The sequence below is a fragment of the Scophthalmus maximus genome, chromosome 3 (genome assembly GCF_022379125.1).
Source record: "Scophthalmus maximus strain ysfricsl-2021 chromosome 3, ASM2237912v1, whole genome shotgun sequence".
NCBI classification, from domain to species: domain Eukaryota; kingdom Metazoa; phylum Chordata; class Actinopteri; order Pleuronectiformes; family Scophthalmidae; genus Scophthalmus; species Scophthalmus maximus.
Genome location: NC_061517.1, coordinates 185,001 through 202,748, shown reverse-complemented (window position 1 = coordinate 202,748; position 17,748 = coordinate 185,001). Strand labels below are relative to the sequence as shown.

Genomic DNA, 17,748 nt, shown 5'->3' with positions numbered 1-17,748 from the left:
TTAAACCCATCAATCCAAATCTAATCATACAACTTAATTGTTATTTTTAAATTTTATATTTTTTTGATCCCAATATGGATCTGTCTGTCTGTCTGACTGTGTCTGTCTCTCTGTTTGTCTCTCTGTCTGTGTAAAAATACACTGACAGTCATATCAGGTAAACACTTTGTCTTTATTGTAGCAACAACAAATCCATGGAATTGTCTTCACCTTCTCGTTCACTTTGTTTTTTCACTTTAAGGCGTTTTGATTGTAGCTTTGTGTTTGAGGTACAGTACAGCTCTGTGGTTGGACAGCTACAGTAGCTCTGTGGTTGGACAGGTACAGTACAGCTCTGTGGTTGGACAGGTACAGTAGCTCTGTGGTTGGACAGGTACAGTAGCTCTGTGGTTGGACAGGTACAGTAGCTCTGTGGTTGGACAGGTACAGTACAGCTCTGTGGTTGGACAGGTACAGTAGCTCTGTGGTTGGACAGCTACAGTAGCTCTGTGGTTGGACAGGTACAGTAGCTCTGTGGTTGGACAGGTACAGTACAGCTCTGTGGTTGGACAGGTACAGTAGCTCTGTGGTTGGACAGGTACAGTACAGCTCTGTGGTTGGACAGTTAAAGTAGCTTTGTGGTTGGACAGTTACAGTAGCACCATGTTGAAGTCTCTCGGTCTCCGTGTCGTGAAGATGCTTCTTCATATCAGTGTCATGTGGGAAAAAATGAGGCGACAGTGTTTACAACAAAACTGTTGTGACTTAGCGACACTTTCATATGAACTGACAACACACACTCATACACATGCTGATATGTGAGCTCACACACACAAACACACAGACACGGTTCAGAAACTTTCCTCTTGTGACTATTCTATTGAAAAACAACCCTGATGAAATAACGTACAGTAAAACTTTTTAACACAGGTTCATAAATTCCTCGTCATTTCCTTGAAAAGTTCCTGGAAATAACCTTTTTAATGTCGTTCTACTAACTATTGGTTAATACAGACAATGTTAAATTGGCAAAATACCAAATATCAATTCCAATTAAAATCGTTTTAAAGTAAATTCACTGAGCTCACAAACCCCTGGCTGAGTGCCGCTGTGTTGGCGTTTACCCCGGTGGACGAGAGGGTCGCCTCCCCCCGCCCACGGGTGGTGGGGCGAGGAAAATCGCATATGCACCAAACTGAAGGAGTCCGACTGAAGGAGTCCGACCGAAGGAGTCAGACTGAAGGAGTCCGACCGAAGGAGACCTTCAGGGATATGTTATCCCAGAGGACTCCGGACGGCCGACGGGCCCGAAGGGCTGTAGCCTCTGCTGTGTCAGAGGCAAAGCAGCGGGTGGGGGAGAAGTCATGGTGAAGGACTTTAGGTCGGCACCAAGGTGCGTCTGGAAAACCGTATGGCACCTCAGGAGGGGGAAACGGGGAACCATCCAAGCTGTGTACAGTAAGGAGGGGACGCTGTTGACCTCACCTGACGAAGTAGCCGTGCGGTGGAAGGAGCATTTTTAGGAACTCCTGAATCCGACTAAAACAACCTCTATTGTAGAGGAAGATGGAGGATCATCGTCTATTTCCCTGGTGGATGTCACTGTGGTAGTCAAACAACTACACAGTGGCAGAGCTCGGGGGTTGATGAGACTCGTCCGTTGGGTGTGGAGGGGTTGTCTTGGTTGACACGTCTCTTCAACATTGCGTGGGAGTCTGGGACAGTGCCCAAGGAGTGGCAGACCAGGTTGGAGGTTCCCCTGTTCAGAAAGGGGAACCAGAGAGTGTGTGCCAATTACAGGGGTATCACACTCCTCAGCCTCACTGGTAAAGTCTACTCCAGGGTACTGGAAAGGAGGGTTCGGCCGATCGAACCTCAGATTGAAGAGGAACAATGTGGATTCCGTCCTGGACGTGGAACAACGGACCAGCTCTTCACTCTCGCAAGGATCCTGGAGGCGGCCTGGGTGTATGTCCATCCAGTCTTCATGTGTTTTGTGGATCTGAAGAAAGCGATGACCGCGTCCCCCAGGAGATATTGTGTGAGGTGCTGTGGGAGTATGGGGTGACGGGGTCACTTCTCAGGGCCATCCAGTCTCTGTACGCTCAAAGCGAGAGCTGTGTCCGGGTTCTCTGCAGTCAGTCGGATTAGTTCCCAGTGGGGGTTGGCCTCCACCGGGGCTGCGCTTTGTCACCAATCCTGTTTGTGATATTCATGGACAGGATATCGAGGTGTTGCAGTTCCATGGGCTGGGGTTCTCGTCACTGCTTTTTGTACATGAAGTGTTCCTGATGGCATCATCTGTTAGCGACCTTCTGCACTCACTGGATTGGTTCACAGCCGAGTGTGGAGCGGCTGGGATGAGGATCAGCACCTCTAAATCTGAGGCCATGGCTCTCAGCAGGAAACCAATGGATTGCTTACTCCGGGTAGGGAATGAGCCGTTACCCCAAGTGAAGGAGGTCAAGTACCTTTGGGTTTTGTTTGTGAGTGAGGGGACAATGGAGAGTGAGATGGCCAGAGGATCGGAGAAGCTTGGGCGATATTGCATTCGCTTTGCCGCACTCTTTTTGTGACGAAAAGAGAGTTGAGCGTTGGAAAATATGAACGGAAATAACGAACCCGTAAAATAAAGTGTTACTGAAAGTATTACATGCCTGTACCATCGATAATATCAGAGTCGGAGTCTGGAGCCTGAAGCTAATTCTATCTTTACATGTTTTTTCTGAGAATACTACAACCACAGACGTGTCGTCCTTCTGCAACCTCCTCGTCATTGTACAGTTTCCTTTTTATGGAAATGAATGTGTATGAAAATACAATGTTGTGACTCCTCTGTAGAATAATTCATCCTGCCAACGCCAGAGAATCATAAAGTCGCTGTGGTTTGTACAAATTCTGGATGAAGGTGCATCAGAACAAACGTGATGACAAGTCCTAAAACAACTGATCGCTTGGAAAAAACATAAATGTCCTTTTTTTGTTCTAGCTTACCCCAGAAAAAAAATATATGTATGTGTGTGTATATATATATATATATATATAATATTATGTTTGTTGTTTGTACATTCAACTCACATGTTGCAGTTGATCTGCTGCGTCAGACCTGAGGCAGCATCTTCAGAGGCGCCTTCAACATGAGTGAATGTCTATGGACAGTTTTGATTATGATGATCAGTGTTGTGTTTATTGTCGATTTTGTTTAAAATCGTGCTCAGTGATGTTTCACTTCTAGCTGCCATAAGTAATCACTCATGTTGAAGGTTTGCCTCTTGTTGACCGTCGTGTGTGGATCACTGAGGAGGACTGGGTGCCTCGGATTGGTTGTCACATAGCTCCGCCTCTCCGCCTGCCTGCGCTCCTCTCTTCGTAACCGGGCAGCGACCGGGCTCTTCCTGAACCACAGAAAGTAAAAATATGCACCATCATAGACCAACATCACAGGATTCTGACCCTCCATCGCTCTGTCTCTCCACTTCCTGCCAGAGAGCGGTCCAGTGGCATGGAGCTGGAACAGACGGCTCAGGGAGAGTCATCGCCACATGGCATCGAGCTGAGTCACAGCGCCTTCAGCACGTCACACGGTCGTCTCGAACTCCATCACTTCCTTGGGCATGCCCAGACAGCGGTACTGAATCCTTGGTGTGACTGGGGCAGCGCTTTCCAGCACCAGGATGGTTTTACGCAGCCGGCGGTCAATGAAGTGAGCGTCCCAGGCAGGGTACTTCTTCCTGGGAAGATCTATTCTGATGACGGGCCCCTCTGTCCTGGGAGAGAGGTGTTGTGCCGGGGCCTGAGCCCCCCGAGGTGGTCGTACCTGAAAGACGTCTCCATCCACCCCAGGTCCCTGCTCTCTGTCCGAGCCTTTAGTTCTCTGAAGGGTCCTGGGGGGGCTGCTCACCAGGTCCGGGGGGAGGCTGGTGGCTGGCGAGGCCAGCGACTCCACTGGCACCTCCTTCTCCAAGACATGGCCCCACCCGGAGACCGGGCCGTCAGGGTGCAGTAGACAGTAATACACAAACATGAAGAAGGTGCCCAGGGCGTAGCTGGAGGCCACCACACACACCATGGCCACGGCGTAGAAGTCTGAGGTGCGAGCGCCGCGGTGCAGGTACCAGGCGGCGGTGAGGGCCACGTTCTCCACCAACACAGTCAGACTGTAGATGAGCATCCTGCAGCGAGTGCGTCCCTCTCGCACACTGAACCAGCAGAACACGTACACGATACCCACCATCATGTTGTAGATGATCTCCTCCCACTTGGACATGCAGAAGTCCGTCTCGCCTTGAATGATCCAGAACGTCATGATGCACCAGTGGGCCACGATGAAGATGCCAAAGTAAAGCTGGAACACGGAGGCAAACAGGGCAAAGGCCAGAGTCCGGGCCCCGATGGTGAACAGGTGCCACAGGATCTGAACCATCACAGCCTTGTAGGTCATGGGTCGCTTGTCGTCTCTGGAGTCCCTCAGGACTTTCTGATAGGAGGAGATCATCCAGGCGAGAGAGACCAGAGATGCAGAAGCTGAAAGCCCTGAGGAGCGAGAGGGAGAAGTTAGACAGGATGTGGCTGCAGACGGACGACTGACTGATGTCATGGTTTAGTTCTGACTCACCCTGGAGCGGCAGCACCTGACTGGCCTGGATCATGATGCAGAGCTGCAGCACCAGCTGGGGGGCGCTCTTCAGGAAGGACTCCAGCAGGCGCAGCATGCTGATGTCAGCGCTCTCAAACATCATGCGCCAGTAGTAGTGACGGCGCTCGGAGTCCCGATGCCAGCGGCTCTGAACGCCCAAATACAAGGTGTGGACGTACCTGTGTATCACACACACACACACACACACACACATTCATCTGAACATTAACGTGAACAAAATTACAGATTTTCATACCGAGCTTCAAAGAGACTCAGAAGCTCATTAATTCACAAGTCCTGAGCTGTTTTCTTCTCGGCTGGGAAACTGAACTGATGTTGGTTCACATGAAATGAGTGAAGAGGCTCCAGTTCGAAGGTCGAAGGTCCTGTATACTGTACATGCCTCAGGCATAGGAACCGTGTCACTTTGTGTAACTTGTGATGTGTCATACATGTACAAGTCTCAGACACACACAGAACAAAGACAGTAGATCAGAGACATCACTTCATTAACATCTAATTCATTATTACACATGATTTGTCTTCATGTCTCGTCTGGCAGCAGCACTGACCTATTGACCTACAGTACTGACCTACAGTACAGACGTACAGACATACTGACCTACAGACCTACAGTACTGACCTATCGTACACTTACAGTACAGACATACAGTGCAGACCTACTGGTCTACAGACCTACAGTACTGACCTACAGTAGACTTAAAGACCTACAGTACTGACCTACAGTATAGACTTACAGACCTACAGTATAGACTTATAGGCCTACAGTACTGACCTACCGTACAGACTTACAGACCTACAGTACTGACCTACAGAACTACTGATCAACTGACCTACAGTACAGACTTACAGACCTACAGTACAGACTTACTGACCTACTGTACTCTTACAGTACAGACCTAACGTACAGACCTACAGTACAGACCTACTGGTCTACAAACCTACAGTACTGACCTACAGTACTGACTTACAGACCTACAGTACTGACCTACAGTACTGACTAACAGACCTACAGTACATACTACAGTACAGACCTACTGAACTATATTGACCTACAGTACTGACTTACTGACCTACAGTACAGACTACTGACCTACAGTACAGACCTAGAGACCAGACTACAGACCTACAGTACTGACCTACAGACCTACATTACAGACCTACAGTACTGATCTACGGACCAGACTACAGACCTACAGTACTGATCTACAGACCAGACTACAGACCTACAGTACTGACCTACAGACCAGACTACAGACCTACAGTACAGACCTACAGACCAGTCTACAGACCTACAGTACATCTAATTCATTATTACACATGATTTGTCTTCATGTCTCGTCTGGCAGCAGCACTGACCTACGGACCTTTTGACCTACAGTACTGACCTACAGTACAGACGTACAGACATACAGTACAGACATACTGACCTACAGTACTGACCTATCGTACACTTACAGTACAGACCTACAGTACAGACATACAGTGCAGACCTACTGGTCTACAGACCTACAGAACTGACCTACAGTAGACTTACAGACCTACAGTACTGACCTACAATATAGACTTACAGACCTACAGTATTGACTTACAGGCCTACAGTACTGACCTACCTACAGACCTACAGTACTGACTTACAGACCTACAGTACTGACCTACCGTACTAACCTGCTGACCTACAGTACATACTTGGGAGACCAGACTACAGACCTACAGTACTGACTTACTGACCTACAGTACAGACTACTGACCTACAGTACAGACCTAGAGACCAGACTACAGACCTACAGTACTGACCTACAGACCTACATTACAGACCTACAGTACTGATCTACGGACCAGACTACAGACCTACAGTACTGATCTACAGACCAGACTACAGACCTACAGTACTGACCTACAGACCAGACTACAGACCTACAGTACAGACCTACAGACCAGTCTACAGACCTACAGTACATCTAATTCATTATTACACATGATTTGTCTTCATGTCTCGTCTGGCAGCAGCACTGACCTACGGACCTTTTGACCTACAGTACTGACCTACAGTACAGACGTACAGACATACAGTACAGACATACTGACCTACAGTACTGACCTATCGTACACTTACAGTACAGACCTACAGTACAGACATACAGTGCAGACCTACTGGTCTACAGACCTACAGAACTGACCTACAGTAGACTTACAGACCTACAGTACTGACCTACAATATAGACTTACAGACCTACAGTATTGACTTACAGGCCTACAGTACTGACCTACCTACAGACCTACAGTACTGACTTACAGACCTACAGTACTGACCTACCGTACTAACCTGCTGACCTACAGTACATACTTGGGAGACCAGACTACAGACCTACAGTACTGACCTACAGTACAGACCTACAGACCTACAGTACTGACCTACAGACCAACAGTACAGACCTACAGACCAGTCTACAGACCTACAGTACAGACCTACTGACCAGTCTACAGACCTACAGTACAGACCTACAGACCAGACTACAGACCTACAGTACAGATCTATAGTACTGACCTACAGTACAGACCTACAGACCAGACTACAGACCTATAGTACTGACCTACAGACCAGACTACAGACCTACAGTACAGACCTATAGTACTGACCTACAGTACAGACCTACAGACCAGACTACAGACCTACAGCACAGATCTATAGTACTGACCTACAGTACAGACCTACAGACCAGACTACAGACCTACAGCACAGATCTATAGTACTGACCTACAGTACAGACCTACAGACCAGACTACAGACCTACAGTACAGACCTATAGTACTGACATACAGTACAGACCAGAATACAGACCAAGTGGAGAGAACGAGGCTTTGACCTGAGAGGAGATTTGAGAATATGGATTTTAAGAAGCTGATAAGTGACATTTATGATTATTATGATTATTACAGACACACACAAAGGCGGAGCATTGCGGAGTCTTACCTCCAGACCTGCGCCAGTTGGAACGTGTGGATCAGGGCCTGGACGAGCCACACGAAGGCTCTGCAGCAGCCCCGGGCTCCTCCCGCTCCTCCCGGCCCCGGCAGCACCGCGGCCCCGGCGGTGCAGCCAGCGCCCCGCTCGTCGCTGTCCTTGGTGCTGAAGTCGCGCTCCTCCGCCCCCGACGCCGCCACCACCGCGGCCGCGCCGCTCTCGACGGTTTCCGTGAAGTCGTAGACGAACCATCGGAAGCTCAGAACCTGAACGACCACGGACGGGACGACCACAAAGACCAGAGTCAGGGCAAAGCACCAGTAGTCCCGCCTCAGGTAGTAGTCCGCCGCCAGCCACAGGTCGGAGGCCCCGTCCGAGAAGAAGACCAGGAGGGCGCACAGCGTCCAGCAGCAGTCCGACAGAGAGTAGCGCTGCTCGGCCACACGGCGCAGCGGCGACCGCGGCTCCGACCTGGAGGGACACTCGGGCGGGAGCTCGAGTCGGCGAGAGGCCGCGGCACCGTCAGACTTCGCGGCCATGTTTGTTGTAGGAAAGAGAATGAGGAGGAGATGGGAAAATGATGGAAGAGGGGGAGGGGGGTCGCGTAGCCTGTCCGTCTGTAGGCATCGGCTGCGGAGGGAGGGAGGGAGGGAGGGATGGAGGGAGGAGTGTGGGGGGGGGGGAGAAGGGAGGGAGGGGAAGAGAAGGAGGAGTAGGGGGAGGAGGAAGAGGAGAAGGAGGAGGGGGGAAGAGAAGGAGGAGTAGGGGGAGGAGGAAGAGGAGAAGGAGGAGGAGGGAGGGGGGAAGAGAAGGAGGAGTAGGGGGAGGAGGAAGAGGAGAAGGAGGAGGGGGGAGGGAGGGGGGGAGAGAAGGGGGAGGAGGAAGAGGAGGAAGAGGAGAAGGAGGAGGGGGAGGGAGGGGGGAAGAGAAGGAGGAGTAGGGGGAGGAGGAAGAGGAGGAGGAGGAGGGAGGGGGGAAGAGAAGGAGGAGTAGGGGGAGGAGGAGGAGGAGGGAGGGGGGAAGAGAAGGAGGAGTAGGGGGAGGAGGAAGAGGAGAAGGAGGAGTAGGGGGAGGAGGAAGAGGAGAAGGAGGAGTAGGGGGAGGAGGAAGAGGAGGAGGGAGTGGGGGGGAAGGAGGAGGAGGAGGAGGGAGGGAGGGAGGGATGGAGGGAGGGAGGGGGGAAGAGAAGGAGGAGTAGGGGGAGGAGGAAGAGGAGAAGGAGGAGGAGGAGGGAGGGGGGAAGAGAAGGAGGAGGGGGGAAGAGGAGGAGGAGTAGGGGGAGGAGGAAGAGGAGAAGGAGGAGGAGGGAGGGGGGAAGAGAAGGAGGAGTAGGGGAGGAGGAAGAGGAGAAGGAGGAGGGGGGAGGGAGGGGGGAAGAGAAGGAGGAGGAGGAGGGAGGGGGGAAGAGAAGGAGGAGTAGGGGGAGGAGGAAGAGGAGGAGGGAGTGGGGGGGAAGGAGGAGGAGGGAGGGAGGGAGGGGGGTGAGGAGGGAGGGGGGAAGAGAAGAAGGAGTAGGGGGAGGAGGAAGAGGAGAAAGAGGAGAAGGAGGGGGAGAGGGAGGAGGAGGAAGAGGAGAAGGAGGAGGAGGAGGGGGAGAGGGAGGAGGAGTAGGGGGAGGAGGAAGAGGAGGAGGGAGTGAGAAGGAGGGAGTGGGGGGGGGACCAGCTACAGGAGGCCGGTTTGTCCATTTTGTGAGGAGGGTCCCTGAAGGCATCACATTGTTTTCTCAGATAAACTGGGAACAATCTGAATATTGTTGATCTTATATGAAAATTTGTTGCAGCTCTAACTCATTTTATAACTTTGTAGATAAATGAAATCAGGAGGATGTTTCCACACGTTCATCTACGTGTCAGTCTGATCACTTCCTGCTGCTGATCAGCTGAGTAAAAGTATATCAAGTGAATTTCACACTGCAGCTTTAGTCGCCTATTTTCAGTAAGTCATAAGTTGCACATATCATTTATTCCTTAATCATTATAATGATGGAGTCAAAAAACGTTAAAAAGCAGATCTTTGGTGTCAGAAAATTTAATTATTCATAAAAGCTGGAAAATCATCTGTGACGGTGACACAAGAAAAAATATTAGATTTGGTTTAGTACAATAAACTTTCAGAACAAATCATTTCCCCATCGGTCTATAAAATACTAATTTCCTTAGCTTTATTATGCAAAAATGGAAGTAGAATGTATTATGGGGAAAATGGAAGTCACAGCTGTCCGTATAAAACAAAGTCACTTGGGAAGAAGTTCCGTCATCGGTCGTGTCAGGAGCGATTCACTGAGTTACAACAACCAGGACCCGACGTACAGTCACTATATGCCAAAGACTGTTACTTTGAATAAAACATTTTAGTTCTGGTTATTGATTTAAACCCCACGTCTTTTCTTCTACACGATGTTTCCAACAGGTCACAGATTCTGAGAGAAGAGAATCGTCTTCTGACGAGATCATGATCTGATCAGAGTTTCACTATTCAACGTTTTCAAATGTTCTGGAAAACAGATCGGTCAGGTTTCTGGAAAAAAACCAAAAACATTTTAAGAGAAATTGTGCAGAACACGAGCTGCAACAGTTTAGAGCAGAGGTCACAGCCTGAAGGTCACTCAATGTCAAAGGTCACTCTCTGTCAAAGGTGACCGTCGCTCAATGTCTCAAGGTCATTCAATGTCAATTCAGGTTTTTATTACTGAGTCAGCAGCAATAACGTTTCCTCAGTTTATCCTCATGTCAACACACACAAACACATACACACACACACACCTCCAGTTTACAGCAGCGTGCAACCAGACTTCTTTTTTGTCTTCTTCTTTTCCATCGGCGTTTTTCTGTTGATCTGTCGCACCAGGTCATAGAAAATCTACAGCAGAGAAAGGTCAGAGGTCATCACCACAGAAAGGTCAGGGGTCATCACTGAACTAAGATCCGGTGAAAAGCCACTGATGATGTTTTAGAGCACACTGTGAAATATGTAACTGTAACTAACTGTAACTGACTGTTACTGACTAACTGACTGTAACTGTAACTGACTGTAACTGTCCGTCATCCATCGATTCACTTTGTGAACAGAAGGAAACAGACAGATTTATGTTCCAACATTAGATGAAATGTTCCTCTACAGTTGACAGGGCGTCCTGTACCTCGTTAACGTTGATCTTTGATTTGGCTGACGTCTCTAAAAAGGCACAGTTGTTCCAGTGACAGGTCAGATTCTGACCCTGCTCCTTCCCGACCACTCGCTCCTCATCCAGGTCGCACTTGTTCCCCACGAGGATCATGGGAACCTGACGGAGCAACAGGTTGAACCATCACAGGTTCAGGGACAGACACAAACTACAAACTACAAACTACTGTCCATCAGTGAAGCAGTGAAGGAGCTTCAGCTGTTTAAAAGTACACAATGACGTAATTATGATCACAGATTATAATCATATAATAATGTATCACACTCACGTCCTCGGTGTCCTTAACCCTCAGGATCTGCTCCCTCAGGTCCTGAAGGTCGTTGAACGTGGACTGAGCCGTGATGGAAAAAACCAGAGCGAAGCCCTGACCGTTCTTCATGTACAGGTCCCTCATGGCCGTGAACTGCTCCTACAGAACCACACGTGGATCAGAACATCCACCAGAACATCAACATCCACAAGAACATCCAGACCAGTTCTGACTGGACTTACGGTTCCGGCTGTGTCCAGGAACTCGAGCATAGACTGCTGCCCGTCCACCTCCACTTGCTGTGGGAGAAGAGACGAGAGGAGGATTTTAATATTCCGTCGCTGAAGAACTTTAAACTGTTCACAGAGTTTGAGTCGACCTCTCCAACTGACTGTAACTGACTGTACTTCTGTCAGCTAAGATTGTTATGATGACCGCAGGGGAGAGGACGCTGGCACTGACTGTTGCCGCTCTTCCCTCGGAAATCCAATTTATTTCTCTTTTGTGTTTCTCTCTACACCATAGAAAACTACTTTGCGACTAGTCCTATTGTCTGATATCTACTCTGTAGCTTTTTTTCGAGTCTTTTGCACGGATTTGTACGGATGTTTGTATCTGACCTGTTGTTGCTGGAACCTTCCTCCTACACCATCGCCTGCACTCAAGCCGTTTCACAGATTATCTGTCACACATCTGAAAAATACGAGTCTGGGCACATCTGTCACCAGACCTTCTACTACTGCCTGCTGGGTCCTGCCATCATCCACCGACACCAGTACCAATACCGGCTCCTTCCCGGACAACACTCCACTGCCCGGTTAGCCCTCGTCGGCTGGGCACGAAACACCACTGGCTGAGCGAACAGCCTCTTGCGACGACCGGAAACTTCTCCTCCCTGCTGATAACGGGCCACTGGATACCCCTGCTACCGAGAGGCATATCCCCGGACAGCCTCTCAACTGCCTCAGTGCGGTTGAGCCCTGCTGCCTCCAGTCAGCGAGCGATTGGCTGCTAACGTTAGCCACTATGTTAGCAACTATCTCTCCCCCAAAAAACATCAGCCAAACTCTCCACTCAGTCCGGATCACCTGCCATGCTGTGGATCATCCTGCTGTGTCTGACTCTATCCCATCTTTGGTCAGCAAGTCTGTGGCCAACACACCCGGCTATAAACTCTGCATCCGCCCTGACCCGGCGCCACACCGGCATGACGTTAAAGTACTCCGTCCAGTAACTGCTCAACTTAAGAAACTCCAGCGCTCAAACATGTATCTCAAACATTAAACAACTTGGACTTCTACGCGGACCCCGCTAAATCCATAGAAGCTGTCGCAGAAAGTTTGTTTATTCCCAGTCTGGTGGCTTCATCCTATCTTTCTGTTCAGCTGATCGCTGTCTCACTACTGCCACATCATCGGAACATCCCATCTGGGACTAGTAGTAGGGCTGGAAACACAGCAAGACCTGTTCACACCAAGAGGGACAGAAAACATGGAGTGGATTTCAGTCTACTTCGGCCTCTACAGTCCACCACCCCATCCTCAAGCCTCAAAATTTAACTGTTTAACACACAATCTCTAACAAATAAATCCAGTCTCATACATGATCACATCTTAGAGAAAACAATTGACTTCACTTACTGAGACCTGGCACCATCCAAAGGACTATTTTGCACTAAATGAAGCTTGACCTTCTGGCTATCATTATTTCGAAAAAGCCCGCCGCACTGGTGGCTTAGCAGTAATACACCGCTGTGACTTGAAACTCACCCCTCTGTCTCTGCCTGAACTGTCCTCCTTTGAATGCCTTGCTTTCAAATGCAAACCCCCTCCCCAGTGACAATTTTTCTCATTTACCGGCCACCCAGATCAAACCCAGCTTTCCTCCCAGAGAAGTGAACTTCGCACCTCACGCTGTACCACATCTTCAAATATTATCATACTGAGATTTAAACATTCACGTTGACACCCCCTCCTGCAACCCTGCGGCGGGACTTCTACAATTATTGGACTGTCTCAACCTCAAACAGCATGTCGACGTCCCCACACACAACAGAGGGCACACGTTCGACCTGGTCATTACTGACACTGCCCCCATCAAAAATCTGCTGGTGTACGATCTGGGAGTGTCGGATCACAAAGCCATTTCATTGGAGTTGAACTTATCCCACACAACCAAGCCAAAACGCCAAATTAATTTCAGAAACCTGAAAAACATCAACATGACAACATGACCAGTGCAATATCTTCATCATCTTCTCAGGAAAAAAGTCGACACCATCCGCTCTCTTCTCTCCAGCTCTCCTGCTCTGTCAGTCCCTACTCTCTGCTGCTTCCCCAAGATCTCTCAGCGTGAGGTTGAGGACATCATCTGCAGGATGAAACCCTCCACCTGTACCCTGGACACTTTTCCTACAGCCCTGGTCAAATCCAACGTCTGCGCTCTAAGTCCCCTAATCACCCAAATCATAAAACAGGCTGGATATGTTCCATCTGATCTCAAAACTGCTGTCACCAGACCCCTCCTCAAAAAACTCACCTTAGACCCAGAAATCCTCGCCAACTACAGGCCCATTTCCAACCTCCCATTTCTGTCCAAAGTGCTGGAAAGAGTAGTCGTGGCACATCTTCAGGACCAACTAAATTCTCACTCCCTATTTGAGAAGTTCCAGTCCGGCTTCCGTTCCGCCCACGGCGCTGATGGCGGCTGACACTGGATCACCATCGCTCCTCATCCTTCTGGATCTGTCGGCAGCTTTCGACACGGTTGACCATAACATCTTCCTTCAGCGCCTCCAACACACCATCGGACTCTCTGACTCCACCCTGAGCTGGTTCAGGTCCTACCTGTCTGGAAGAACAGAATACGTCTCCTTGGGAGGAGCAAAATCGCAAACACTCACTGTCACTTGTGGAGTCCCCCAAGGGTCGGTTCTCGGCCCCACTGTGTTCACCCTCTACACTCTTCCCCTTGGCCGCATCATCAGCCAGCAGAGAATATCATTCCATTGCTACGCTGATGACACACAGCTCTACATAAAAACGACCCTATCTAATCTGCAGCCTCACTGTCATGGTCATCATCATCACTGAGCTCCTGCCTTGAGGAGATAAAGGAGTGGATGACAGAAAACTTCCTACAGCTTAATAGTTCCAAAACAGAAGCTATTTTAGTTGGCACACCACACCAGGTCCATTCATCCCCCATAACCCAAATCACCTTCTCTAATATACCCCTGTCATCAACAGTCACCAACCTGGGTGTAAGATTTGACCCTCATCTTACATTTGACACCCACATTAAACATCTGTGCAAGACCTCCGTCTATCACCTGGGGAACATTGCCAAACTCCGTCCCACACTCTGTCTGTCAGATGCAGAAAACCTTGTCTACGCCTTTGTCTCTCAAGGCTGGACTACTGCAACGCTTTCCTCATCGGGACTCTTGGCAAGAGCATTCAAAAGCTTCAATACATCCAAAACAGCGTCGCTGGGATCCTGATGAGGATACGAAAATATGACCACATCACACACGTCCTTCACTCACTCCACTGGCTTCCTGTCTCTTTCAGGATTGATTACAAAATCTCCCCATCTCTCTCTACCATCAGTGCATGCATGGCAATGCCCCTCCCTACCTGAAAGATCTACTTTCACCACAAACCTCTTCACCCAACCTCCGCTCCGGAAACAAAACCTTCATCCTTCAGCCCCCAGGACCAGGCTGCGCACCATGGGGGGGTCGAGCCTTCTGCTCAGCCGCTCCTCGCCTGGGGAGTTCCCTCCCCGACCACAGAGCACTCTCTCTTTTAAGAAGGGACTGAAAACCTTTCTTTTTAAACAAGCATTCGCCTACATTTTTTACTTTTTCTTTTTAAACCTATATTTTTAAAATATTTCTTTTATCTTGTTTTACTCTGTAGCACTTTGAGATTGCTTTTGGCAATGAATAGTGCTCTATAAATGAAATTTATTATTATTACTTCTGACTGTATAACTGACCCTTTCTGTACGAGTCTTCGATCGTGGGGTCGTACTTCTCCACAAAGATGCCCTGCACGAACTGGACTGTCTGAAGGAGACAAATATTAATCAGATGAATCATCACCGATCCAACATGAAACTTTGAATTAACGATAAGTTCTGTAGATAAAATAAACCTTCACGACATCGCATCACGCAAATACTTCGATATCACAACTTGAGCGAGTGACGCGAATTACACGTCTTTCATCGACTGTGTGATGAACGCACCCTCACTTTTTATGACTGTTGTATCATTTAGACCTAATATTTAAGAGCTTTTGTCAAATATCCATACCCTGTGTAAACACCATCGACTGTCTCTGTCGAATCATAAGTGATCCCGTATTAAAGCAAACAACGAGATAAAAGAATAATAGTTCATAAATGTGTTGAAGGTTAGAAGCCGTCACTCACCAGCGCCGACTTCCCGACTCCTCCTGATCCCAGAACCACCAGCTTGTACTCTCGCATGGCGGCGACTCACTGAGCAGCACGAGAGTCTGAGTCCAGACAAAGGGTTGCATCACTGTCCATAATTCATTATTACATGTAGTTATGAATCAAGGTGTCAGTGTAAAACCTTGTCAAAGATCATCTGATCAGAACTCACTGGACAGTTACAGTCAGTTAGTCAGTTACAGTCAGTTACAGTCAGTTAGTCAGTCACAGTCAGTTAGTCAGTCACAGTCAGTCACAGTCAGTCACAGTCAGTTACAGTCAGTCACAGTCAGTTAGTCAGTTAGTCAGTTACAGTCAGTCACAGTAAGTTAGTCAGTCACAGTCAGTAACAGTCAGTTACAGTCAATTAGTCAGTTACAGTCAGTCACAGTCAGTTAGTCAGTTACAGTCAGTCACAGTCAGTTAGTCAGTTACAGTCAGTTACAGTCAGTCACAGTCAGTTAGTCAGTTACAGTCAGTCACAGTCAGTTAGTCAGTTACAGTCAGTTACAGTCAGTCACAGTCAGTTAGTCAGTCACAGTCAGTTATTCAGTTAGTCAGTTAGTCAGTTACAGTCAATTAGTCAGTCACAGTCAGTCACAGTCAGTTACAGTCAGTTAGTCAGTCACAGTCAGTTACAGTCAGTTAGTCAGTTACAGTCAGTCACAGTCAGTTAGTCAGTTACAGTCAGTCACAGTCAGTTAGTCAGTTACAGTCAGTTACAGTCAATTAGTCAGTTACAGTCAGTCACAGTCAGTTAGTCAGTCACAGTCAGTTACAGTCAGTCACAGTCAGTTAGTCAGTTACAGTCAGTCACAGTCAGTTAGTCAGTCACAGTCAGTTATTCAGTTAGTCAGTTAGTCAGTTACAGTCAATTAGTCAGTCACAGTCAGTCACAGTCAGTTACAGTCAGTTACAGTCAGTTTGTCAGTCAAAGTCAGTCAGTCAGTTACAGTCAGTTAGTTAGTCACAGTCAGTCAAAGTCAGTTAGTCAGTTACAGTCAGTTACAGTCAGTAACAGTCAGTCATAGTCAGTTAGTCAGTTACAGTCAGTAACAGTCAGTCAAAGTCAGTTTGTCAGTTACACTCAGTGTCAGTAACCGTCAGTCACAGTCAGTCAGTTACAGTCAGTAACAGTCAGTCACAGTCAGTTAGTCAGTTACAGTCAGTAACAGTCAGTCACAGTCAGTTAGTCAGTTACAGTCAGTAACAGTCAGTCACAGTCAGTTAGTCAGTTACAGTCAGTAACAGTCAGTCACAGTCAGTTAGTCAGTTACAGTCAGTCACAGTCAATAACAGTCAGTAACAGTCAGTCACAGTCAGTTAGTCAGTTACAGTCAGTCACAGTCAATAACAGTCAGTAACAGTCAGTCACAGTCAGTTAGTCAGTTACAGTCAGTCACAGTCAATAACAGTCAGTAACAGTCAGTCACAGTCAGTTAGTCAGTTACAGTGTCACGTGTCACATGAACAAAACTGATCTGTGATCTCCCATCGGACCTTAATTTGGCATATGATGTGATTTTCAGAGGAATCGATTAGATAGCAGGGAAGCTTCTGCATTGTGGATATGTAATAACACTAATACAAGAGAGAGAGAGAACTGCGTGTGTGATCATTACAACCAAGAGATATTAATGTTTTAATGGAGAGAGGAAATGAGAGATGTGTGCTCCGCCTAGACGGTGAGAAAAATCATGATTGAGATTGTGGATCGTGATTCTATCCCAAAAGATTTTCATATGATTTATTGGCCCTAGTCTAAATCAGAGTTATGAGTTTTATTAATGTAGTATATTAATTAGTATATATTAATATAAACAAAGATATTTTTTGTAAAACTTGATAAAGACTTTACAGGTGAAGAGATGAGCTGATGGTGAAACAAACATGACGCTTATTGAAGCTGCTCTCGATAGGAAGAGTGAAGAGAGGAAGAGGGGAAGAGGGAAGGATGAAGGATGAAGAGTGAAGGGTGAAGGGTGAAGAGTGGAGGATGAAGGGTGAAGAGTGGAGGATGAAGGGTGAAGGGTGAAGAGTGAAGGGTGAAGAGTGAAGAGTGAAGGGTGAAGAGTGAAGAGTGAAGAGTGGAGGATGAAGGGTGAAGAGTGAAGGGTGAAGGGTGAAGAGTGAAGGGTGAAGGGTGAAGAGTGAAGGGTGAAGGGTGAAGAGTGAAGAGTGAAGGGTGAAGGGTGAAGAGTGAAGGGTGAAGGGTGAAGAGTGAAGGGTGAAGGGTGAAGAGTGAA

The 17,748-nt window shown here is 48.2% G+C and overlaps 2 protein-coding genes across 9 annotated transcripts in view; both read right to left on the bottom strand.

Annotated features, from left to right (window-relative positions):
• Window positions 1-153: 153 nt before the first annotated feature.
• Window positions 154-8,233, bottom strand: xkr7a (XK, Kell blood group complex subunit-related family, member 7a). The gene is made up of 4 exons (XM_035645096.1): window positions 7,611-8,233; window positions 4,595-4,794; window positions 3,058-4,512; window positions 154-681 (listed from the first exon to the last, which is right to left on the bottom strand). The coding sequence occupies exons 1-3, from the start codon at window positions 8,138-8,140 to the stop codon at window positions 3,557-3,559; spliced, it is 1,686 nt and encodes a 561-aa protein (XP_035500989.1). The 5' UTR covers window positions 8,141-8,233; the 3' UTR covers window positions 154-681; window positions 3,058-3,556.
• Window positions 7,741-17,748, bottom strand: part of LOC118316864 (ras-related protein Rap-1A-like) — an 11,757-nt gene continuing 1,749 nt past the window's right edge. For 2 of the 8 annotated variants that reach the window (XM_035645114.2, XM_047331232.1), the window contains exons 2-6: window positions 15,479-15,564; window positions 11,281-11,337; window positions 11,057-11,197; window positions 10,744-10,887; window positions 9,617-10,463 (exon numbers count right to left, since the gene is read on the bottom strand). In XM_035645114.2, coding sequence (XP_035501007.2) covers window positions 10,374-10,463; window positions 10,744-10,887; window positions 11,057-11,197; window positions 11,281-11,337; window positions 15,479-15,535 — 489 coding nt within the window. In that variant the 5' untranslated portion in view covers window positions 15,536-15,564 and the 3' untranslated portion in view covers window positions 9,617-10,373. Of the gene's footprint in view, window positions 7,868-9,616; window positions 10,464-10,743; window positions 10,888-11,056; window positions 11,198-11,280; window positions 11,338-13,576; window positions 14,114-15,040; window positions 15,111-15,478; window positions 15,565-17,748 lie in introns of those variants that run through there. The other 6 variants (XM_035645116.2, XM_047331234.1, XM_035645115.2 and 3 more) reach the window with 6 other exon arrangements.

Coding starts and splice junctions, on each gene's coding strand:
- xkr7a (XM_035645096.1), bottom strand. CDS start 8,140: ATGGCCGCGAAGTCTGACGGTGCCGCGGCCTCTCGCCGACTCGAGCTC. Junction 4,795..7,610: donor CAACTGGCGCAGGTCTGGAG/GTAAGACTCCGC, acceptor TGTGATACACAG/GTACGTCCACACCTTGTATT. Junction 4,513..4,594: donor TCAGGTGCTGCCGCTCCAGG/GTGAGTCAGAAC, acceptor CTCGCTCCTCAG/GGCTTTCAGCTTCTGCATCT.